The 25650-nt window shown below is 35.9% G+C and overlaps 3 protein-coding genes across 3 annotated transcripts in view; all 3 read right to left on the reverse strand.

The window, feature by feature from the left end:
* Positions 1 to 14689, reverse strand: part of kcnh4a (potassium voltage-gated channel, subfamily H (eag-related), member 4a) — a 39365-nt gene extending 24676 nt beyond the window's left edge. The window contains exons 1-4 of the mRNA XM_051097794.1: positions 13986 to 14689; positions 2551 to 2784; positions 569 to 700; positions 339 to 463 (exon numbers count right to left, since the gene is read on the reverse strand). Coding sequence (XP_050953751.1) covers positions 339 to 463; positions 569 to 700; positions 2551 to 2784; positions 13986 to 14061 — 567 coding nt within the window. The 5' untranslated portion in view covers positions 14062 to 14689. The remainder of the gene's footprint in view (positions 1 to 338; positions 464 to 568; positions 701 to 2550; positions 2785 to 13985) is intronic.
* A 1352-nt stretch (positions 14690 to 16041) lies between these two features.
* Positions 16042 to 19156, reverse strand: hcrt (hypocretin (orexin) neuropeptide precursor). Its single transcript, XM_051098006.1, has 2 exons — positions 19038 to 19156; positions 16042 to 16962 (listed from the first exon to the last, which is right to left on the reverse strand). Exons 1-2 carry the CDS (start codon positions 19095 to 19097, stop codon positions 16522 to 16524), a joined length of 501 nt encoding a protein of 166 aa, XP_050953963.1. The 5' UTR covers positions 19098 to 19156; the 3' UTR covers positions 16042 to 16521.
* Positions 19157 to 21266: 2110 nt separating this feature from the next.
* Positions 21267 to 25650, reverse strand: part of plcl5 (phospholipase C like 5) — an 85244-nt gene continuing 80860 nt past the window's right edge. Inside the window, exon 6 of the mRNA XM_051097807.1 lies at positions 21267 to 22511. Coding sequence (XP_050953764.1) covers positions 22317 to 22511 — 195 coding nt within the window. The 3' untranslated portion in view covers positions 21267 to 22316. The remainder of the gene's footprint in view (positions 22512 to 25650) is intronic.

The following is a 25650-nucleotide window of genomic DNA, read 5'->3' on the forward strand; positions in this document are numbered from 1 at the left end:
TATATTTCTTAAAGTATTTAAGTTTATTTATTTATTTATTTTTTTTTTTTATGTTTTTTGTTTGAAGCATAAGCATGCGTTTGTAATCATATATTAAACAACATTTTGTAAGGTTTATGCTTAAAACTTTTGATAGGGAAAAGAGAAAGCAAACATTTTTTAATACATATTATCTGATTTTTAGCAAACATGTTTGACACCCACTAATTTAACCTGGATACCAGATTACTTGTAAGTGCAACATATCAGTCAATATATCACAATATTGATTCTGATTTACTACACTAAAACCTCCACAGAGGTGAGTGCGGATGATTGTGGTTTTCATATCTACTTACATTTGGCAGTTTCCTCTTGCTCCTATTGGTGAACTGACATGTCAGGTGGTACAAGACGCTGCGGCCACGCTCGCGAGCTTGACTCAGATGAGTTCGACCGGACTTTCTGTTGTGAGTACCATCCTCTAACACAACAGAAAAACACATGGCAAGTGTCAAAATTACAGATGCCGAAACTACAAAAGAACAACTATAATTCAGATCAAACTGGCTTACTGCCAATCAGTTACCTTCTGTGGTGGAGCCAGGATGTGATTTGCCATATGAGTCAGTGATGTTTTTGAAGGATAAAAGAAAAAGAACCACTTCTCCTTTCTCATTTTTAATAGGAACAATGTCCAGCAGACACCAGAATGCAGTACCTGGAGTCACAGAACGCAAACTATGAAAACTCCAGATATGAATTGAAGATTTGAAGTAACAATTTTTAAAAATGTTTTTGAAAGAAGTCTCTTTTGCTCACCAAGGCTGCATTTATTTAATCAAAAATACAGTAAAACAGTAATATTGTAAAATATTATTACAGTTTAACCCTCTGGGGTCTGAGGGTGTTTTGGGGCCCTGGAGAAGTTTTTACATGCCCTGACATTTGTGCTTTTTTCAGTATTTTAAAAAACATACTCATGGCTAAAGTCTGGTTACACTGTAATCAGCACAAACTGGGCTACAATAATATGTAAGCAACATGAATTTACATGTGTGTGTTTTTGAGAAAACAACGTTTATGCGTGGTTAGTGAAAAACTAAATGTTTTAAGAACAGTTTTCTATAGGAATTCATGTAATTTATGTCTTCTTCACTGTCACATGATCTTTCAGAAATCATTGTAATAAGCTGATTTGGTGCTCAAAAACATTTCTTATTATTATCAATGTTGATTTTTTTAATAGACTTCGAACAGAAAACTGTTATATTACAGTGTCTTGTGAAAGTATTCATACCCCCTTTTTATGTTTTGTTGTTGCAGCCTTATGTTATGCTTAATGACAAAGCAAAAAAAAAAAAACAGATCTGTGACAACTTTGCAAATTTATAAAAAAATTTTTTAAATAAGTACATTGCATAAGTATTCATACCCGTAACTCAGTACTCAGTCAAGTCTTTTTGAGTATGATGCAACAAGCTTTGCATATCTGCATTTGGCAATTATCTGCCATTCTTAGCCTCACATCTTCACCTCTCAAGCTCAGTCCCTGCTGCTGAAAAAAAGCCCCACAGCATGAGGCTGCTACCAGCACACGTTACTGATGGGATGCTACTGTTACTGCTTCTGCTAGTGCTTGGAATTGAGGTGCACAAGACCAGAGAGTCTTGTTTCTCACAGTCTTGGAATTGCAAAGTGGGTTTTCTTATGTCTTCACTGAGGAGAGGATTGAGTTTGGCCACACAGCCATTAAGACCGGACTGGTGGAGTGTTGCAGTGATTATTGTCTTTCTGTAGGTTTCTCCTATCTTTACATATGATTATGGAGCTCAACTAGAGTGACCATCAGCTTCTTGGTCACCAGTCTAGCCAATTGCTCAGTTTGACCAAGAGGCCAGCTCTAGGAAGAGTCCTAGTTGTTCCAAGCGTCTTCCATTATGAATAACAGAGGCTACATACTTCTGTGAATCCGTCAATGCAGCAGAATTTTTTTTGAACTCTTCCCCAGATCTGTGCCTTGACGCAAGCCTGTTTCTGAGCTCTACAGGCAGTTATTTTGACCTCAGGGCTTTGTTTTTGATCCAATATGCATTTTCCATAAGACCTTTTCTGAGAGGTGTGTGCCTTTCCAAATCATACTCATTCAAATGAATTTGCCACAGTTTAACTCTACTCGAAGTGTAGTAACATCGACAAGCAATATGAGCGCTCCTGAGCTACATTTCAAGTGTCCCAGAAAAAGGGTATGAATACTTATGCATTGGAATCATTTCAGTTTTTTATGTCTAATAAATATGCAAAGCTCTCACAACCCTGTATTGTGCTTTGGTGTATCAAGTGTAGATTGAAGTGGAAAAAAAAGTAATTTAAAGCAATTTAACATAAGTGAAAAAAATGAAAGAGTATGAATACTTTCGCAAGGCACTGTAAATGGTATTATTACTATTCTTACTGTATTTTTGATGGTCAGCATAAGAGACCTCTTTTTTAAAAACATAAACATTTCAAACTATTTCTCATTTTAAGAAGTTCTGCTAAAAAAATAATTACACAACGAATGGTCTTTACCGTTCTTCCTGTAATAGCGGACCTCCGTCTGGAACTCTCTCTGTCCTTCCAGGGTTTTCTCCACCTGCTGAGTGACTCTCTCGCTCGTTTCCTGTCCGTGCAGGAACTGACATGTGCATGTCTTCTTCATTACCTCTGTACGTGCAAACCCGGTGAGCTCGCAGAACCCATCCGAACAGTACACGATGGGGTACCCGCGACTCCCCTGAGCATTTCCCAGCAGGAAGTTACTGTCTGTACACACCAAATATAGACACACAAAGGAAAGAATTGGAAAATGGTGAGATGTAAAAAGTCATTTGCTTTGCTTTTCATAAATGTACAAACAAATTCAAGTTCATGTTTATCATATAGAACACTATGTGCTGCTCATTCTCGCCTTCTCTTTAGCAAGCTAATTATAGATATCCTGTTTTACTCTGAATTCTTTAGATCACTGATCGAAAATTAAAAGATGTGTGTACTGTTTCCATGGCAACTTTGCTATTCATATCACCTAAGTTTTGCAGGGGTGGAGATTATATAAGAATCGACTGACTGTGGGTGCATATGAGTGTATTTGTAAAAAGAAGTATTATGGTGGCCTCTGCTTATGGATCCTAAACAAAAGGCAAGTGGAAATAATTGAAGCTCAGTTTATTTGAGTAATTGTTCCCCATTAATAAACAGCTATTCAGATGAGCCTTGTTAAGTAGTCTTAATGGAAAGCCATTATTAAACATTGTTAAAGACATGGAAAACATGCAATTGATCGATATCATATTACACTTTACACATCTACACAAAGCAATTCATCTATCTATGCGTTCAATTGTCCCTTGCTTGTGTAAGAATCAATAGACAGCACTGGTGCAGAGAAACTATAAATAAAGCTTAAGTTAGATGCATGACCTCACCATCAACCTCAGCACAAAGAACAAGCCTGGTGTGAGTGCTGCATCTGCGCCACTGACATAATGAACAGATAAATGGACGAGAGCATGAGAATATGAAGCGACTGAGGTTCCTAAATGAGCAAATAAAACTATTCAGGGGGATCCGATTTCATACACTTACTGAACTGATATGCGTACATATGCGAAAAGCACTTGATATCTGATAGGGTTTTGCTTCATCTGTTGCTAATATTATTTCATACTGTGATATTACTGATATAAAATGATTCTGTTACAGTTGACATACAAGATTGTACTTGAGATTGCCAATTTGTCTGCCTGCTTTTTAATGTTTATTATTATCACGGGCTGGAATCTGTCTGTGGTATCAGATAAGCTAGAAAGAATGCTGTGTGTTATACTACTCGAAATGCAGAAACAGAAATATGCTTAACATCAACCTGTAGAGCTAGATCAAGCCCAAAAAAGGGCAAAATCAGACATGAAGTCACCATTATAAAGAACACCGTGCTCTTAAATTCTGCTCAAAAACTTTTCAGGCAACAGTCATACTCATACATAAGACTACAAAATACACACACACACACACACACATATATATATATATATATATATATATATATATATATATACAGTGCAATACACTAATACTGGCACTCTTGGTAAATATGAGCAAAGGTGGCTTTGAAAATAAATCTGCATTGTTTATCCTTTTAATCTTTCATTCACAAAATTCTAACCTATCATTGAATTAGAACAATGGAAAGTAGGGGGAAAATCTCATTATGAAATAAATGTTTTTCTGTAGTTCATGTTGACCACAATTATTGGCACCCAATTATTGCAATGTCCTTTATTCAAGATAACAGCTCTGAGTTTTCTCCTTTAATGCCTGAAGCGTTTTGGAGAACACCTGACAAGAGATCAGAGACCATTCCTTCACAAACTCTTCAGATCCTTCAGTTTCCCAGCTCCACGCTGGTGCTTCTTCTCTTCAGTTCACCTCACGCATTTTCTATAGGGTTCAGGTCAGGCAACTGGGACGGCCATGGCAGAAGCTTCATTTTAAGCTCAGTGACACATTTTTTTGTTGATTTTGATGTTTGATTTGGATCACTGTCCTGATGGAAGATTCATCCACAGCTCATTATAGAACTTCTAACAGTTGGTATTTGCTAGAATCCATGATGCCATGTATCTGAACAAGATGTCCAGGACCTCTGGCAGGAAAATAAGCCCACAACATTAAAGATCCAGCAGTATATTTAACCATAGACATGGGGTACTTTTTGTACCAAACCCATCTTGAGTGTTTGCTGCCAGAAAGCTCTTTTTTTGTTTCATCTGACCACAAAAGCAATTCCCATTTGAAATTCAAGTTGTGTGTGACAACTGAATATGCTGGAGTTTGTTTTTGGATGAGCAAGGAGGATTTTTCTTAAAACCCTCCTGAACAACATGTGGTGATGTATTTGTTGTTTGAATTTTTTTTTATCTTTTGACCCCAAGACTTAACTAATCTCTGCAATTCTCCTACTGTGATCCTTGGAGAGTCTTTGGACACTTATACTCTCCTCCTCAGTGTGCATTAGAACGATATAGACACACACTGTAAATCCGTAAAAATACAGTACGATATACCCTAATAATTAAAGGAAATTTTCCGTTTTTGGTTTTTACAGGTGTTTTTCCGTATTTTTGAATTACGCTTTGCATTGTGGGAACAAGAACGTTGGTGGCTTACATAGGCGCGAAAACAGTGAAGAGAAGACGCGGAGAGTTTCTCGGTCAAAGTTTCATTTTAATGTCGGCTTTCGAATTTGGGAAACATGTTTTTCATATACTCTTCGTGGTAAACGAGTTAAATGTCACATAAATTGTTTACCTAAGGTTAACTTAGTTGCTGTCTGGCTTGTTTGGCAAATGAACGTCGGAGCCGTGCACTCAGCTGTGCATCTTCCTCGTGGAGTTTTCTGCCGAATGAGGTAAGTTTTGACCTTTTATTGTCTGTTTTAACGTAAAATAAAACAGAAATTAGCAAAGCTGTCTGTGAAGCGACTGTGTAAACAGGCGTCTGACGCGCGGTAGCCGCTTCAGGTCAGCGGTCCGGTAACGTCAGCTCCTCGAGTTATCTTTCTCACTCTAATGGACAAATGCACACGACATTATGTCAAAATGACCGTTGTGTTTCTTTCGTTTTCTTTTTTAATGACAGGACGTGATTGCTGCTGTACTGTAAATCTCAAGCACACCTGCATTCTTATCATGGGTTTGTATTCTGTTTTAACAGTTTTATTTAACATTAGTGTTAAGTATCAGAAAGAAAATAGTTATTGAGTAATTTCTTTTGTTGACTTTCACAACAATGTGAAGTTGTTTGCTGTCTGATGCGTCGGAAGCCACGTCACAACGTGCTAACGTTACCAAAATGATTGGATTGATTATTTTTGCGTGTTATCATCCTTGTGTGTATAAGGTGTGTTCAAACTGCTTGTCGTTGTGTATATGGTCATTTTGTAATGTCTTTTGTGTTTAAGGTGATGGGCAGTTCAAGATTGCTGTCGTTCAAGAAGTTAATGACCACTGTTGTGGTTGTGAGCTACAAATACCCAGAAGAAGCGGCTCATGTTTTTTTAATTCTGTCTGTTACCATTTAAAGCTAAACTGTCTTTTACAATACAGGCATTTTGCCTGAGTTGACACATTGTTAAATGAATTGAGTATTTGATATTGTTTAGTGCTAACCCACTTAAGACAAACAAAAGCCATTGAATGCACTTTTAAGAATGTTTACATGAACTAAAAATAAACCATGTTCAATTTGTATATTGTGCTGGATTTATTTGCTTTATATAAATATATATATATATATATACACCATTGAAAGAGAAAAAGACCTGTTTTTTTTACCAGTGGCAGACTGTAAATTAACAGACTGTAAATTTACGGTACAAAGTCCAGGTAATGAGCTGCCAGTACTTTTTCCGTTTTTTTACGGAATTTTTTTTTTACAGTGCACATCCTTTTCCAGGCAGATTTGTAACATCTTTAGTTTAATTTGAATTCTTAATTATTGTCCTAATGATGGAAATTGGCTTTAGCTCTTTTCTTACAGCCACTCTCTATTTTGTGAAGCTCAACAGTCTTGTTCTGTACATCAGAACTATATTCTTTGGTTTTATTCCTTGTGATGGATGATTAAGGGAATTTGGCCTTTGTGCTCCTCATATTTATGATCCTGTGAAGTCATGGCTGGACAGTATCATACTCCTAGTCATTGGAGTGGGAATATACTTCAGAGATATTTTACTCATTATAATTTCTAAGGGTGCCAGTAATTGTGCCCAACATGCACTGGAGAAAAATGTTAATTTCTAATGTAAGTTTCCCCCCACCTTTAATTGTTTTACTTCAATGAAGGGTTAGCATTTTGTGATTTTTTTTTTTTGAATGTAGATTTATTTTCATAGCCATCTTTGCTCATATTTACCAAGGGTGCCAATATAATTTGCTTGTTTAGTGCTGCAGGTTCAGGCCACACAAATATCACTGCAGGTACATATAAAATGAAAATCATTTACACAACAAATGAACTTGTTACTGTATTCACAAGTTATTTTATAGAGAAACTAAAATTGGTGTTCAAACCGCGTGTGTTTCTTCACACATGCAGTCTTTTCCCTATCAATCCATTCAAATGCATGCTGTTAATGCCGCAGAAGCCAACGGTTTTGACAGATTCAGCTTTCCAAGATGGTGAGATGATAACGTGCAACTGACAGCTATGAAAACTATTATTATGTGCTGTGGTATTAAGGCAAGATGTTCTTGGTATCTGGTTGCTATGGAAATATATATTAAAAAAAAAAAAGGAAAACATATGTCAGTGTGCTTATTTCTGTCGCCGAGGTTACCAGGAAACTGTGTCTACAGTTTATTTTGAATAGAAACTGTAAAAACAGGTTCATATACATACAGTCTAGCGGAAAATATACACCTGCGCATGAAGAAATTGCTTTTTCAAAATACCTGCTGTGACTTTTTCACTCTTTTGCTCTTTCTTCCAAAATGACTAACAGTACAGTACACAAATAGCTGTATGAGAAACTGAAAATATACGACGGTAGCTAGGCTTTAACTGCCAAGAAGAAGCTGCTAATAACTGCAAACAAAACACACACAGAGATGCTAAAATGGAGGTAATAGCTAGCCAGGATACTACTGAATTTACACCTCAAAAAACATGACATGGCAGTAATTAACAGTAATTGAACATATTAAATATACCAAAACTTAAAGTAAAAACATTTATAATGTTATAAAAGGTTTCCATTTCAAATTGCTGCTGTTCCTTTGAGCTTTATATTAATTTAAAAAATCCTGAAAAAAGCAATGTAACAGTGTCCACAAAAATATTAAGCAGCACAGCTGTTTTCAACATTGATATTTAGAAATGTTTATCAAAAAACAAAACAGCATTTTAGGCCATGTTCACACAGCAGCAGAATTTTGATTGCCAGTGCTGTATTTGAGTCCTTAAAGGAGAAGTCCACTTCCAAAACAAAGATTCACATATAATGTACTCACCCCCTTGTCATCCAACATGTTCATGTCTTTCTATCTTCAGTCATAAAGAAATTATGTTTTTTGAGGAAAACATTTCAGTAATTTTTTTCCATATAATGGACTGATATGGTGCCCCGATTTTGAACTTCCAAATTGCAGTTTAAATGCGGCTTCAAATGATCCCGAATGCAGTTGTAAGTGATCCCAGCTGAGGAAGAAGGATCTTACCTAGCGTAATGATTGGTTATTTACATAAAAAAAATACAATTTATATACTTTTTAATGTCAAGCGCTCGTCTTGTCTTACTCTGCCTGGACTATTTTTTTCTGGTTCATGACAGTTAGGGTAACCGCGTGTCATCTAAAAGTTTTATATTCAATCTCTTGTTTCTGTCCGTTTTGTGTTCCGTGCGTGGCTCAAATGTTCCACTCTTCACTCAAATATAAAAGCTGCTGTCGGTTAATGAAGGTCTGATGAATGAACTCGCGGCTCGATTGGACTCTTGTGTCAAAGAGTGATAAAACTTACAGTTTTGTGGACGTCGCCATCTTTGATATTAGGTCACTGTTGCTATGGTTACTAGTAAGGAATGCAGTTCTGACTCCCTTTGCACGTTACAGACAGTATTCGAGATGCAACTGCAAGCTGCTGTGTGAATGGGACATTTCAAGACTTACACTTGTAAGTAAATGTGGTTGTCAATCCCAAACTGACAGTGTGAACGTAGCCTTCCAATGATTTCTGAAGGAACATGTGACACTGAAGACTGGAGTAATGATGATAATGAAAATTCAGCTTTGATCACAGGAATAAATTACATTTTAAAGTATTAAATATTTTTAATATGCAGCCTTGGTGAGCATAAGATACATCAAAAACATCACTTTTCAACATTAATGTATATTTTTGAAAAGTTTTAACAAATCGTTATACACATCACCTTTGCCTTCATGCATAAGCTACTAGTGTGATTCAGCCTCAAATGAAGTTCCTAATAATGCATGTTACTAATCAAAAATGACGTTTTGATATATTTACAGTAGGAATTTTTCTAAATATCTTCATGGAACATGATCTTTACTTAATATCCTAATGATTTTTGGCATAAAAGAAAAATCTGTCATTTTGACCCATACAATGTATTTTTGGCTATTGCTACAAATATACCCCAGCGGGTTAAGACTGGTTTTGTGGTCCAGGGTCACATATAGAACATCAAATTGGATTTTATTGCCACAATGCATACTAGCCATTCACAAACTTCACTTGATTTTCTAAAGTCTTTAAAAGGATTTAAGGCCTTAAATTAGTCTACCTGAACTCATGATGAAAACGTACTTGTGGAAACTTGTGGACTCGAAATATGTACCAGTAAGTTGGCTATCACTGCAGTTTCCAACAGAAATGAACAGGAGGTAAAACAGCGAGCACTTGTAATTGTTTTCATACACAGTTATGAATACAGTTTCATATATTTCGCTTTCCAGACATAACAAGCTTGCTTGGTAGCTCAGCTGAATCCTTGGGTACGATCAAGTCCCATGAAAAACATGATTCATGATGAAAGAGCTGAAAGATAGCGAAAAACAAGCTAAAACGCCTTGAGATCAGGTAAGGACCAGCATAAATCAGCTAAGGACCAGCTAAAACCAGCATCTCAGCATCAAAACCTACCTAACCAGCATATGCTGTTTTTTTTAACAGGGCACATTTGCTTTTTTTCAAACTATCGGAAATTTCAGTGTAGTGCAGATGGTACATTAGTTTAAAACGAGCAAAGACTTAAAAAGAATTAAAAGGAACTTTGATTAGCATTACAGCGCCACTCAATGGACATTTCAAGTCAGAACTGCGATGACAAAACATGTCACGTAAAACGTACCATATGTACGTTCATCTTAAAAATCGAATACTCTTTTAGCCTCACATATTTCGCGTCTTGCGAAGAAGTTCCCACAGGTACGTTTTCGTCATGAAATCAGGTTGAAATTAATGTCACTTAACTGTATTTAGGTCTAATCCACCTTAATTTTCCTGTAAGAGCGGGCACGGCCATTTGTACATTTTATGGGTCTGGTTTCCGGTCTCATCTGCATCCAGCTATTTTTAGCTGTACAAAAGAGCTTATTTTGCTGCTTGATATTGCAAATTGGTGTGTCTTACCATATTATGTTAATGTATTATTTTAATAATGAACACCCTGGTTTGTAGTGCAAACAGTTTTACTGTTCACTGCACATTGTTTATTCTTGTCGTTACTTCCCTATAGCGGCTAATGAACCAGAAGTCTCGCCCATAGGCTTACTTTTGCATTTTACACTTTAACATTCATTTCTGCTAAACCAAAACATTCAGGCTACTTCATGATATAGACAGTTATACATGATCAATATAACAGTTTTAATGAAGTGCAGGCAAAAAAAAACACATCGATCTTTTAAGCCCTTGTCAAGCACATGTTCTGTTCTAATAATCCTCTCCAGATCTTTAGTCTCCCGCAGCTAATTAAAACCGATTTAAGCGATTATGAAGGAGAAGGCAAAAAACAAGAGAGAGATAAAGAGGGGAGGCATACAAATACTCAACGTCACGTCTCTCACTCACACATGTACATTACTGACGCTGAATTTAGACAGCCAGTGTTGCTTAGAACGGGTGTGACACGATAGCAGGAGGTTGTTCTGAAAAGTGAGAGAGCAACTGGTCAGCGTGACATTTCATAGTGTGAAAATCTGTCTCCAGGAACAGCACAGGGAATGATTCATATGATTTATACGATTGGCTGTACAGTGAGTTAAGGACAGTGCCTTTGTTAAGAGCTTCACGCAGAGATATTTTCCCCTATGTTCCACTTACACAAAAAGCAATGGCTAGAGAGGACGAGAGAAAGCGTTTTTTGCTTGCTTTTAGGTAATATGGCTATCAGTATTTTTGTTTGTTGAGTGGATGCTGTCATTGGTTTGTAATTTTTCTTATTTTAATAACCTCATCACACAGAAGTGCTGAGAAGGTGAAAGGCTACTGGTGAAATCTCCTGAGAGCTCATTAAGAGACTCCTTCCAGTCTAACCAGGAAGTGACTGACACCATATGCTTCGATGTATCCGATTTTCAGGCTGGGTGAAGATGGTGCGAGTTCTTATTAGACCAGAACAAGATTCTTAGTGACTGTCTGTTTGAAACGAAAATTGTACCCAGAAACTGTGTCGTCATAGAGTGAAAAGTCTAGTTAAGGTACTTTCAGACCAAACTTGTCATGAAAAAGCAAATAGAGTCACCGATAAATGGTGTATTCATAGTGAAACATCCATGGAGTGGGCTGAATAAATCACAGTTTTGCCACATACACAGCAGATAATGAACACAGAATTTAGGTTAAGCAAGTTTACATTTCAAAGTGAATCCAGTTTGAATTCATTTAGTTGTTTGTAGTGTGAACCGAAAAAAAAAAAAACGATATGAAAACCCAATCTTACAAACCTGATGTAAATCAAATGTGTTTTAAAATCTGATTCTTTCAGTTTGAATGGTGAGATTGGATTTCAAGTGGGTTTTCTTTGTCGTGATACTCTCATAAATGCGTGACGCGGAAGAAAAGAATTGTTGAATAAAGTTGTTTTTTTTTCTTTGTGCATAAGAAGTATTCCCGCAACTTCATAAAATGAAGGTTGAACCACTGATGCCACATGGACTTTTTTACAATGTCTTGTCCTTGAACGTGTCAGTTGTGTTGCTGTCTATGCAGGGTCAGAAAGCCTAATTAATGACAGATTTTTTGAGATTACATAGTCAGTCCTAAAGATTTCATTTGAAAAACTAATCAGGTTTGTGTAAAGTGAACAAAGCACTGAGATGACTAGATGAGATGAATAAAATCAGTGACTTACACCATATCCTGTATTGACGGATCAAACTATAACACACTGACTAACACCATTGTGTCTGTCAGTTCAGAGCAGATAAATTCAACACTTCGGCACACACCATCGCACAATCAAGGTTTAGTCATGCCCACCTTCATGGCTTTAGTGCGCTTTGAGTTCTCTCGACAGACATGATGGCAGGTAGAGAGGGAGAGAGGACCACTTATTCAAAACGATCCTATCATCTATTGCCCTCCATCATTTGTTCGCTCAGAATTGTAGAGCGTAACTCCCACACTACTGAACACAGAGCGGCGTTCTTGCAATGAATAACACTTCAGGGTTTTTTCAAGTAGTTCTGTCCTCAAATGTACACACACAAACATTCAAATATAACAGTTCAGCCTAGATTCATGCACACAGTTAAAAATCACGACCCAGAACATTACCAAGTACAATTTCAAGATGATACAACATATCTGACCTACTGACACTAAACTAAGACATTCAACCTTCAAGGATGGCAACATTTCTGCACAAGTCTGCCTGCTGAATTAACATACACTAAGTAAACATTATAATGCTCATACTTTAATATTTATGACCCTGGACCACAGAACCAGTCTTCTTAAGTAGCATGGGTATATTTGTAGCAATAGCCAACAATACACTGTATGTGTCAAAATTATCGATTTTCTTTTATGCCAGAAATCATTAGGATATTAAGTAGAGATCATGTTCCATGAAGATATTTTGTAAATTTTCTACTGTAAATATATCAAAACTTAATTTTTGATTAGTAATATGCATTGCTAAGAACTTCACTTGGACAACTTTAAAGGTGATTTTCTCAATATTTAATTTTTTTTGCACTCTCAGATTCTAGATTTTCAAATAGCTGTATCTCAACCAAACATTGTCCTATCCTAACAAACCATACATCATTTATTCAGCTTTTCATGTATAAAGTTCAAAACACTGACCCTTATGACTGGTTTTGTGGTGTAGGGTCACATTTTTGTAATCTAAGCATAATAAGATGCTCTTGTTAGCCTTAAATGTTCAGTTAATTTTTGGACAAAGGTACAAACTGTAAGCAATAAATGAAACATGAAACATGAAAAAACATGAAAAAAGAGCATAATGGAGGAAGGAGGAAAATCTTATATCACAACTATTAAAATCTGCCCAAAAAGGACATTCTGTATTTTGCTCAAATACTGTAATTTTAATCTTTTACTTTTTTCCCCACTTCATAATGGAGGTTAAATTATCTCATTGTTTAAAAAATGTATATATGGAATGTGTGTCTGAAAAATATTTCATGAGCAAAAAATCCTATCTTAAATGTAGTCTAGCCTTTGCAGAATACATATTGTTCACTATTTATTGATAACTTCAAACAGTATTAAAATGAACTAAAACAGTCACACTTTACAGTAAAATTCATTAGTAACATTAGTTGACTACTTTAGTTAGTATGAACAAAGAATGAATACTTCTACAGCATTTCTTAGTCATAGTTAATATTAATGTCAAAATTTACTAACGCATTATCAAAATCAAAAGTTGTTAACATTAGTTAATGCACTGTTAACTAACATGAACTACAATAAACAACTGTATTTTTTATTAACTAACGTTAATAAATGGTAATAAATGTATTGTATATTATAATTATATTATAATTATTATAATTAAATTACACCTTATTGTACAGCATTTCCACTAAAACTAATACAAAATGTTTTTGGTAACTGAAATAAACTTGAAATATAATAAAATATAAATATTAGATGAAAAAAATTAACTCAGTAATGCTGCCAACTAACTGAATTCAATAAGTTTAAGTAACATCATTAGTATTATAAAATAAATTAAACAAAATAAATAAAAGAAAATTAGAAGAATAACAAAAGCACATAATAAAAATCACTAAAACCTCAACTAATATCAAAATGATAAGTGCAAAATAAAGGCTAATTGAAACTATTAGTAAATAGACTTGAAACTGTTTTCACATTAGGTCAACAGCAGCATGAGAAAGAGTTTCAGAGTCTCTGAGCATTAAAAGCTCTGACAGATATTGGAGAAAAGCAGAACTACTCACGTGTGCCATCAAAGCGTTTGGCGATGGTGTCAAGAAAGGTGTTCTGAGGGGCCAGAAGCCCTTTCATCACTGGCATGATGCCGAATCCTCAGACCTCCATTACAAAGAGAACGGAGAGTGAGAGAAAGTAGAGAGGTGAGATGATTTCGTCCGAAGTTCAAACTGTGTTGGTGGCTGGCTTATACAAGGTGCTAACGGCTGCTTGTTAAGAACCGATTCAGTTGAGTTCAGCTGAAAGCCTTCTGCAGCAGTTTCACTCCAATCTTCAATGTCTCTGCTTTAAAGAGAATGTTGTGCAGTAATCAGATGCTACGCTAAACTCAAGAAATTGTAGTTTGGTAGAATGCATCCTTGTCACCCAGAAGTGTATGGTCCGGATGGTTAAGTTTGTCTAATTTGTGGTGATACGTGCTCACTTTCTACAGCCTGCCAGTTTGGTACATCTGCTCTGCTCTCTCTCTTTCTTTTCAATGAAAGTGCAGGATTTTCTGTCTCTCAAAAGCTGCTTTCCTTTGTTGCTTGTGTTCTGTCTGTTCAATGCCTCCCCTCAGTCTTCACACAGCTTGTCCGCACTTCTCTCTTTTCTTTAAATTCCTGTTCTTTGTTGTTTGTTTTAAATTGTCCAAATAGGTCAGATGATTCTTTGCATCCTTCCCTTTTTTTTCATCTGTTGTGTCCTCTCAGAGGCAGGTGCACAATCTCTACTGCATCTCTCTTCCACTCATTGCTATCTCTCTACTCTTCTGTCCCTCCCTCTTTCTCTCTCGTTCTCTCTCCCACTCTCTTTCAAAAGGAAGAAGCACAAAGAGCAACAATGAAAAAAATTGGCACAAGTAGATCACAGTGAATATAGTTTCTCAAAGAACCCTAAAAATGCACTATAATTGGTTTAATTCAGATATATTGTTAAAAAATAAACTAAAAGCGAAAGAGTTTGCACCAAAAAGTAATTTTATACTTTTAAAATGTTTTTTGTATTATATTGTGTGTGTGTGTGTGTGTGTGTATATATATATATATGTAATTTTAAAGATATATAAAAAGCTTAAGTTGTTTTTTTAGTATTATTATATATTTTTTTCTTTAGAATATCTATCTGTCTATCTATACACATTTATTGCATACAATTTTTAAACTACAATGAATAATGAGTATATTTACCTTAACAGTCAAGCACTGATTCCTGATGAGGGGGTGCAAATATATATTTGTTTGCGAGAAGATAATCTGAAAGCCTGCAGAAAAATCTTTCGCATATAACCGAATTAATGTGGCACAAGCAGATCTCTCTAGTGACCGAGTGACAGTTATAGAGGCCGTAATGGGAGCAGAACTGAGTCTTAAAACCACAAATAAAGACACTTTAAGGGCTGAAGTGGGTTTAAAGGGACAGTGACATTACCACAAACACAAGAATTAGGTGGAGAGAGAGAGATGGTGTGAAAGGGAAAGCAGAACAGCCATCTGTGCTGAGCAGATATTTACATATATTACCAGACAAAAGCAGCATCTCCCACAACACACACAGGCATTTCTGTAAGGGTGAAATCTGAAAGGATACAGCTCTGGGTCAATACTTACTGGCAAGGCTGCAGACCGAAAATGTGTTGTTTTCACAGGCAGTGGGGGTTGAGGGAATAAAGCATGGTCTTTGAAAAGACTAATTATCTTCCAAAAAATGTGTCAGGTTGAGGCAAGCTGTCACAGTGATACTGGGGCAAGTTGTCACATGTGTTCGTGTATGATTTTGTGTTCATGATTATTCAGCTAGATCAAATTCTCAGTAAAAGCCACTAAATATCATATCACCTAGGCCTTTTTTTTATTTTATTTTATATTTTCTTACTTAAGATCAAATTTTATTTCATGTTAGAAATATTGTAAATGTCTGTTTCACAAGCTTTAGTTGTGTAGTTTAGCTTCAGACTCAAGCAATTCAGTTGTGTGCTTTATTGAAGCTTTATGAGTTTTCATATATTCCCAAAACAAACAAACAAAAAAAAATCGTTCTCAAGTTTATTGTGAAGAGTTATTTTACAATATTTACATCGTCTGCCATCTGGTGATCACAAAACATACTACACGACTAAAATCTAAACAACTCATCTTTATAAAACAAGACACATTTCTGCCCTGGTGACTTTAATAAAATGCGCATCATTAACATCTATTAAATTTAGTAGTGTGTTTTATTATTCAATGACGCGAAGCCCAATGAGACAGGTAATATAGCTGTTTACTATGCAAAAGAAATGATTTTTCATTTACCTCAGGAGTTTTAATGGATTTTTAAAATGAACATTTACTTGCGTAAAATTACGTACAATTTATGTTATATAGACATTAAAAAATAACATTTGAGGTTGACTGCACTGTATGTGACTTACGTTAGAAAAAAAAAACCCGTATGTCTCTTCAGGCAAACCTTATTTTTTACTCTAATCAAAAATGTTATTTTAAAATCCCATTAGAATTCGCCTTCTGTGTTAACGTCACCAATGAACAGCTCTACTATGGTTTTCAAAAGCGACAAGTGTCATCGTTTTTCATAAGCGTCCAAATCTTCTGGTACCCTGGGCATCACATATTTCAGCGGACGCTCCGGTCCGAGTCTGAAGGGCGCGCTCACAGTCCCTTCCGCGAGCACGAGCGGCAGGTGCCCGCCCTCGTCGAATCTCTTTCCCATAGTCAGGATTCCCGCAGCTTGGTTCCGTGAGCCGTGCAGGAGTTGTTGCAGGCGTTCTTGGACACGTCTTTCGCCCACTTTACGTTTGCCAAGTGTTAGAATTCCGACGGCAGCGTCGTTATTAAAGCGGCCGATGTGTCTGGCGACGGAAGTGTCATTTCGGCGTCCTGCCCGGCACAGAATCTCATATAATTTGCAGGACCTCGACGCACTCGAGCAGCAGGTGGCCACGCCCTCTGCATCCAGCGCCAGGTGCGCCAGCAGCGCCATGAAGAGGAGCAGTTGAACTTTCTGATGAAAAGAGAGGATGCATTCAATAAATACTGAGTATTAATTAAACAATTCAGTCATTCTGGATAATAACGTTTAAATCACATTCCACCTTATTCTTCAACGCATAAGTAAGCCTATGGGCGAGATTTCCAGTGCATTAGCCGCTAGAGGATTTGCACTTATGTCACGATTTGGTCAGTTACCCGGATGCGCGGCCATCCTGGCGATACTCAGATGTAAACAACAGCATGGATGGCACCTTTAATCTACTACTGAATATGTTGTTCTGCTAATTTCTGCTGTCTAAACCACGGAAAAACGTGTTTAAGCTGTTAAATCATATAGAGAAGGACTCCGTAAGCAGGAAAGGGTGCAATATTTGGACAAACTAAAGTTAATAGGTGGTAAAGATACGTATGAGCAGTAGTAATTAAGATAGTAGCCTAATATTTCACCTACCTGACTGGAAATCATAAGAACAAACACAAATGTTGTCAAGATTCTTGCCCTAGAAATCCCGGTTCAGTTTGGCCACCACAAACACCTTTTCTTCCTCAGTTTTTATGCACTCTTTTCCTTGACTTGTTATAACTTTTGGCAGTCTATAGTACTCCAAATGTTTTTCTTGGTCTGACCAATTAGTACAGCCCAAAACATGACAATAATTGATCATTAATAATCAGCAAAATATACAAGTTTCATTCAGTTCAGTGGCATTGCTTATGTTGAGTGCCGTCAGTATGGCCAATTGAGGATGTGTCATGAAAACACTCTACAGGAAAATAACGAGAAGAATGACAACGTGCAGTGAATGGTAAAACTGTTTGCACTACAAACCAGTATGTTCATAATTAAGGTAATACATTAAAATAATGTGATAAGACACACCAATTTGCAATATCAAGCAGCAAAATTAGCTGTTTTGTACAGCTAAAAATAGCTGGATGCGGATGAGACCGAAAGCCAGACCCATCAAATTTACAATTTTACGGGAAAAAGGTGGATACGTTTACATCTAAGTTTTTACAGTATTTTTTTTACATGAGCCTTAGTAGACACAGTCTTGACCACTAAAAAAAGCACTTAAATCGGTTCTTTTTAAACTATACTAGTGCTGTTAAATGATTAATCGCAATTAATCGCATGCAAAATAAAAGTTTTTGTTTACATAATATGTGTATACTGTGTATATTTATTATGTATATGTATATACACACACACACACACACACACACACCTATATACAGTATATATTTGTATTCATATAGTTTATTATATATATTTTTAAAATGTAAACATAACAGATTTTTCTTAAATACATACGTGCATGTGTATTTATAGATACATAACATATATACACAGTACACACACATATATTATGTGAACAAAAACTTTTATTTTAGATGCGATTAATCGTGATTAAACGTTAAACAGCCCTAAACTATATGCATTTCTTTATCTGATTATGATTAAAAAGCTTTTTTTTACTAAAATATATTTTTCACACTAAAATGGGTTTATTTTAAATAACGAAACTGAATTTGTTTGTTAGCGTCTCTTTATCTGATTATTATTTTTTCTTTTTTTTTTTTTAATGATTTTCCATTATCTGGCAGGTCCAAATACAAACATTTCAACACAATTAATAAAGTTTTTAAATTTAATATGGTATAGTATCTCACATAAAAACCTTGGTTTATTCCAGGAATTCTGAGTTGTATGCGTGTACAGCTGTCAGTACTAACACTTTTGACTAATAGCGTTGTTAATTAATTTTTTTGACATTTAATTAATTTTGGAGGAAAAATAAGCATGTGTTTTTGAGTTAACCTTTAATTAAATAACAAAAAAAAAAAAAAACTATTTTCTTTTGGAAAGTTCACTGGCTGCCTGAATGCTCAGATTGCCTTACTCTTTATCGTTTAAGCTTAGCAGCTGCCGCTTGTATAATTTTTTGTTTCCAATTAAACTTTATGATCCGCATGAATGTCATTGCAAATTAAACTGTATTATCCCCAGATGGAACCATTAAAATTTTAGCCTTCCGTTTAAATCGCTGAAATAATTTCTGAACAGTCTCTGACTGGTCTTACCTTGGCTGCGCAGTCCATGGATCTGGCTGCTGCCCCGGTCTTGTTGTAGACAAATGTCATGTATCTGATAGTCTTCAAATTCGATGGTCCTTTTGCTCTCTGATACGGGACTAGTGTTTTTATACAGATGTGCCACCCACCCCTCCATCCTCAGAGGCTAATTATAGGCATAAATTAGACCAGCTGATATTACCACCTTTGTTTCTTCAATGTCATCTTTCTCATTTAAAGCTGGAAGATGATACAATAAAGATCTGTTAGGGTTGTTAGCATCTTTGCGTGTGCTTGTATCCAAGTAATTGTATGGAGAGTTTCTTTAGGACTATTGTGGAGGGGCAGACAAGCTTCGTTAGCGAATTCCAAAAGAATGAGTGTGTGATGAGGCCTGGACGTAATTAGCTGCAAATGTAGAGGGTCCTGATAGAGTGACAAAAGCCTAAATGGAACAAAAGAGCAACAACGCCACAGCGTCACTAACAAGTAAAGCATTAGGAGATATGAATGACAGGATGCCTTTGTGTGAAACAGAAGGTCAGAGAGCAGAGTTAATGACCACATAGACAGATAGATGGACTGTCCCGATTCACCACAGGGAAAGAGCAATATATTTCTGTGATGTGTGATGGATTGTGTGAGTAATGGCATTCACATTATCCACCTTTTTCTTCAATGTGGAAGTAAGCCTATGGGTGAGATTTCCGGTTCATTATCCGCTATAGGGAAATAATGAGAAGAATAACAAAGTGTAGTAATGGTAAACTGGACTCGGATGAGACCGGAAACCAGACCCATGAAATTTGCAAATGGCCACGCCCGCTCTTACAGGTAGAAAAAGGTGGATACAGTACATTTCTTTAGACTTAATATCAATGGTAGTATATATCCTCAGATTTTTTGAAAAATGACCTGGAGACGTTTCTGATGTCATTCAGCTTTTATATAACATCATGTGGGCTTTATAAATGACAGACATCATCTCAATCAGATGTTATTTTGACATTAATGTGACAATAAACACCCAAGTTCCTTGACCCAAACTATATTTTCCACCCTGTTCTCCCAACCGTTCACATTTCCTGTTCCTGTGAAGTTTCCCCCAATGAAAACTGGTACAGAGTGACACCTGTTTACGCAAATATAAAATAACCTCCATTTTAATTAACACCTACCCACAATATTAACAGCAGTAATAACAATATTCATGAACAGGGTGTATTATTGGGTGTGATGTGTTTCTCAAGGAGATGGTCAAGTGTCCTTTGTCTTAAAATTATGAATTCTTCATTTATTGAAATATTTATTTGCTTGTCTGATCCTCAGTGGTGCTTTTCTCATCGAATGAGATCCGTGTTTTCCCAGAGTTTCTAATCTTCCCAGCAGAGCCTATCTCAACGGGACGTGTCCAGTTTCCAGTTTAGAAACAATATACACACTTTGCCTTATTCAAAATACACCACATATGCATCACGCATACATATATACACACATACACACACTCACACGCATACATGACCCCTGGAGAAAGGCCCCTTTCAGGACCAAGGTGTATTGACTGATTAGTCAGTTCTAAAATTCATAGAAATGTGTGGAGGAGCCAGCAGGGGGAGTGAGAGAGTCTTTAGTTGGTGTAAACTGAGGAGGCCTTTGCCTCTATAAGTGCTTTGCTTTTTATTTTCGGTCTTGTTCTGTTTCCTTAAGCTCTCTTTGTTTGCTCAAAATGCTTTACTTCTCTTTCAGCAAGCAGTTTTGTACTTTTCCGTAAATTCTGGTTTCATGTGGAGTCTGAGTTCAATGCCTTCCATGTGGTTTTGACCCACTTTGGACTTTACTGCATAAGTTTTCACAAAAGAAGATATTTTAAGATACGTTTTAACCACTTTTGTCCGTACAATGAAACTCAGCGGTGTTCAAAACAGCACTGGGGTGCAATGACTTTCATTGTATGGACAAAAATCACATTTACAGTTGAAGTCAAAAGTTTTCATACACCTTGCAGAATCTGCAAAATGTTAATTATTTTACCAAAATAAGAGGATCATACAAAATCCATGTTACTTTTTTTATTCAGTACTGACCTGAATGAGATATTTCACATAAAAGATATATTTACATGTAGTCTTTAAGATAAAATAGTAGTTGAATTTATAAAAAATACCCCATTCAAAAGTTTACATACACTTGATTCTTAATACTGTGTTGTCACCTGAATGATCCACAGCTGTGTCTGTGTTTTGTTTTTTTTTTTGTTCAGTGATAGTTGTTCATGAGTCCCTTGTTTGTCCTGAACAGTTGAACTGGCCGCTGTTCTTCAGAAAAATCCTTCAGGTCTCACAGATTCTTTGGTTTTTCAGGATTTTTGTGTATTTGAACCCTTTCCAACAATGACTGTATGATTTTGAGATCCATATGCAACTATTACAGAAGATTCAAATGCTCACTGATGCTCCAGAAGGAGCCAGGGGTGTAAACTTTTGAATGGAATGAGGATGTGTAGGCTACATTTTTCTTATTTTGCCTAAATATCATATATTTTTTTCATTTAGTCCTGCCCTTCAGAGGCTACAGAAGATACTTTCATGTTTCCTAGAAGACAAAATAAGTTAAACTTATCCTGATCTTCAAATTCCAAAAGTTTTCACCCCCTCAGCTCTTAATGCATCGGACTATATGTAAATATCCTTTATGTGAAATATCTTATTCAGGTCAGTACTAAATAAAAAATAACATGCATTTTGTATGATCCCTCTTATTTTGCTAAAATAACATTTTACAGATTCTGCAAGGTGTATGTAAACTTTTGACTTCAACTTAATATTTAAAAAATACCTTCTTTTGTGTTTAACGGAAAAATTCATACAGGTTTGGAACAACTCTGGGGTGAGTAAACAGTGACAGAATTTTCATTTTTGGGTGATTTATCTCTTTAAATGACTGAATACGATTGAGGCTTTTAACTGGAGTCCTGGTTAGAGTAAGTGATCACAGCTAATTTTCAACAGCAGCTGTGTCATAGGAGAGCAGGTCACTGTAATCCTTTAAAACACGACTCCACGGTGGGGATACCAATTTAAGACCCGAGCCCGGTGGGCATGGAGGAGCCGAGAAGAGAGTAAAGTGCACTGATCAAAGTTAAACTGTTTCCTGTGTGTTCTTTATTGACTGAACCTACCTGACTCTTTTCTTTACAGCTTGCTTTCCCTGGTCTAAAGAGGCAAAGACCACCTTCCTCACAATGTGGATAAACTGGAAATAAAAATAAAATCTTCCTCTCTCTCTGTCTCAGTGCAGGGTGGAGTTGTCTGGCTCAGTCTCGTGGATGGTGTGCAGGGGCCGTGCGTGCGGTGGCAGTAGAGGCGAGGCAGGGGATGTGGAGGCTCCATTCTTGGCCAAGCCGCACGAGTGAGCTGCACAGTGAATCTGTCTCAAAGTGTCTACTGCTTCTCCTTTCGCATGCTTCAACAAGTCTGCCTGGCCCTAAAAGACACAAGAAAAAAGAGAAGTTCAAGTCCTGACAGTAACACATTTTTAAAAATTTCCAGTCTACCAATGCATTTTTTTGAGATCACAAATTATTATGAATTATAAATTATTACTGTAAAATGTGTTAAATAAAAAAACAGACTAAAAACTGCTGAATTGAAGGTTTTATATATGAACTGAATTAATTGAGATATACTGTATATATATACACTACCAGTCACAGTAACAGTAAGTTTTGAACAGTAAGATTTGTAATGTTTTTTTTTTTTAAAGAAGTCTCTTATGCTCACCAAGCCTGCATTTATTTGATCCAAAATACAGCAAAAGCAGTAATATTGTGAAATATTTTACCATTTAAAATAACTTTTTTCTATTTGAATATATTTTAAAATGTAATTTATTTCTGTGATCAAAGATCAAATTTTTATCATCATTACGCCAGTCTTCAGTGTCACATGATCCTTCAGAAATCATTCTAATACGCTGATTTACTGTTCAAGAAACATTTATTATTATTATCAATATTTAAAACAGCTGAGTACATTTTTTCAGGATTCTTTGATGAATAGAAAGATCCAAAGATCACAACTTAAAGCAGCAGGGAACGAAATGACAGAAATTAATACTTTTATTTAGCAATTGATCAAAAGTGATGATAAAATATTTATATTGTTACAAAAGATTTTTATTTCAGATAAATGCTGTTCTTCTGAACTTTCTATTCATCAAAGAAACCTGAAAAAAAAATCTACTCGGCTGTTTTCAACATAATAATAATAATAAAAAATGTATTAATAAAAATGTTTGAGCAGCAAATCAGAATATTAGAATGATTTCTGAAGGATCATGTGATTGGAGTAATGATGCTACAAATCCAGCTTTGACTTCACAGGAATAAACTGTATTTTAAAATATATTCAAATAGACAAAGGTTATTTTAAATAGTAAAAATATTTCAAAATTTTACTGTTTTGCTGTATTGTAGATCACATAAATGCAGAAGAGACATCTTTAAAAACATTAAACATCTTACAGTTTCAAAACTTTTTAACTGGTAGTGTATAAGATTTCAAAATTGGCAAAATATTATATACAATAACATTTTACCGGAAAAATCAATCATATTAGTTCAAGGTTCAAAAATTACTTATTGAAAAAAACTCTAATCTATTAATAAATAATAAAAATGTCTTTATTTTGCGTTGAAAAAAAAAAATCCAGGTGAAGAAAATGCATAATATCTGTTACCATGGCAGAACAGAAAGGTGATTTTTATTTATTTAATTTTTCATTTTTAAACATTGCTCATCATGCCAGAACTAGTTTCACAAATGTTTCACATTTATCTTTAATACAATATAATAAAAAATTAATAAATGCATGTATAAAAAACATTTCCAGTAAACGGTTCAAAATATCTTTCATCATGGCAGAGCAGGAAGGCTTTTTTTAATTTAGTTTTTGTTTTTTTGCTTTTTCTTTTTGTTTTGAAATATGCCAGGACTAGATTTGAAAATGTGTTTTACATTTATATTTAATACAACAACAATAAAAAAATAAAAAAAATTTAACTTTTCCAGTAAAAAGTGCAAAATATCTTTCATCAAGGCAGAGCAGGAAGAGTTTTTTGTTTTATTTTGTTTTCGTCTTTTTTGTAAATATGCCAGGACTAGATTTCAAAATGTGTTTCACATTTATATTTAATAAAATAATAAGAATAATAATAATAATAAGAAGAAGAATTCCAGTTAAAAATGCATAATATGCCAGACCTAGATTTGAAAATGTTTCAAATTTATATTTAATAAAAAATGACATTTAACAAAGGTGCTGGATAAAAATACAGAGAATAAATCTATTATATATATGCTTCTTAAATGCAATGACAGGATCCAGCCTGCAGGGTTCAGTCTAACACAAGGTGACCGAGCACACAGAGCTGGTGGCACTGCATACATACACAGAATCCTCCCAGTCCCCTCCATAAATCAACCTCTCCTTCATCTCTTTCTGGAAACAACCCAGAGGGGACCGGATGAAGGGGACAGAGGCAGTGTGAGAGGACGGGACAGAGAAGGGAGGGGGATGAGGACACTGTGTCTGCTCGTCCTGTGTGAATGTCCCTTAAAACAGTGTGCCAGGGAATTTATAAGCTTTTACGTATGTATTTATGTGTATGGTAAAAAAGACACTTTGAAGGGACATCATAAATAAATGCTAATATACAAGGACATATGATCAAACCACGCACACCTTCCCCTGCAAAACATGCAGAACCACACATAAATTTGCTTTATATCTTTCTCACAAGGACACCGGTTCTCCACAGCCTTGTTTCTTCATTGGTATAACTCGAAGAATTAAACACAACTAGCATTTTCTTTAACAGATATGATTGATTAAAGCTAATTTGCCTATTTCAGCAGATGTAACTGGACTAATTTCTCAAAAATGACTTGCCTTGAGTTATAATTTATGATTCAGACACAAACCAGCCAATGAAATCTCCCAAGAACCGCATAGTGAGGTCAGCTAGCGTTCCTAATGGAGGACCAGAGTAAAACAGATTCAACTTTACTCAACGTCATGACAGCTCCCTAGGAGAGCACTGCAACATCAGCTGCACTGCGTTTTTACTCATTCAGACTGCAGTGATGCTCTTTTATGCGGCCTGATGTGAAACAGACGGGACAGGTGAGACTAATACGGACGGCTGGATGCTTCTCCTGCATGTGCTCCAGCATGGATCCTCGGAGGACACCTGCATGGGTGCCCAGAGCTGAAGAAGGCTCCTTGACCTGGATAGAGGAGTCTTTTGCCATAAATAAGTGATACATTTTAAAACGGATGAATTATGCATTACGGGCGTGACGCATATAGACTCTTAGGCTGTGGGGAGAAGAGAGGCTAAGAGCACTGCAGAAAGACAAGGTGGTACATACTTTATAAAGCCTGGATGAGACACGTCAATGTACTTGGGGACAGTTTGATGTCACTTCCTGGAGTCAGGACTCCATCTAACTCATCTAAATGTGTCACAGGATAAAATTAAGCATGAAATGAGGTGGTTAATCTGCACAGTGACGCACACAATATTTCAAATGAACGATTCGTTTTGGGGAGCCGTGCAAAA

The sequence above is a fragment of the Labeo rohita genome, chromosome 3 (genome assembly GCF_022985175.1).
Source record: "Labeo rohita strain BAU-BD-2019 chromosome 3, IGBB_LRoh.1.0, whole genome shotgun sequence".
NCBI classification, from domain to species: Eukaryota; Metazoa; Chordata; class Actinopteri; order Cypriniformes; family Cyprinidae; genus Labeo; species Labeo rohita.

What these genes read in the sequence shown, in the direction of transcription:
- hcrt (XM_051098006.1), bottom strand. Translation starts at nt 19,097, where the DNA reads ATGACATTTGTCTACAACAAGACCGGGGCAGCAGCCAGATCCATGGAC. An exon ending in CCATGGACTGCGCAGCCAAG is followed by an intron (nt 16,963 to 19,037) that starts GTAAGACCAGTC and finishes TCTTTTCATCAG; the next exon opens with AAAGTTCAACTGCTCCTCTT.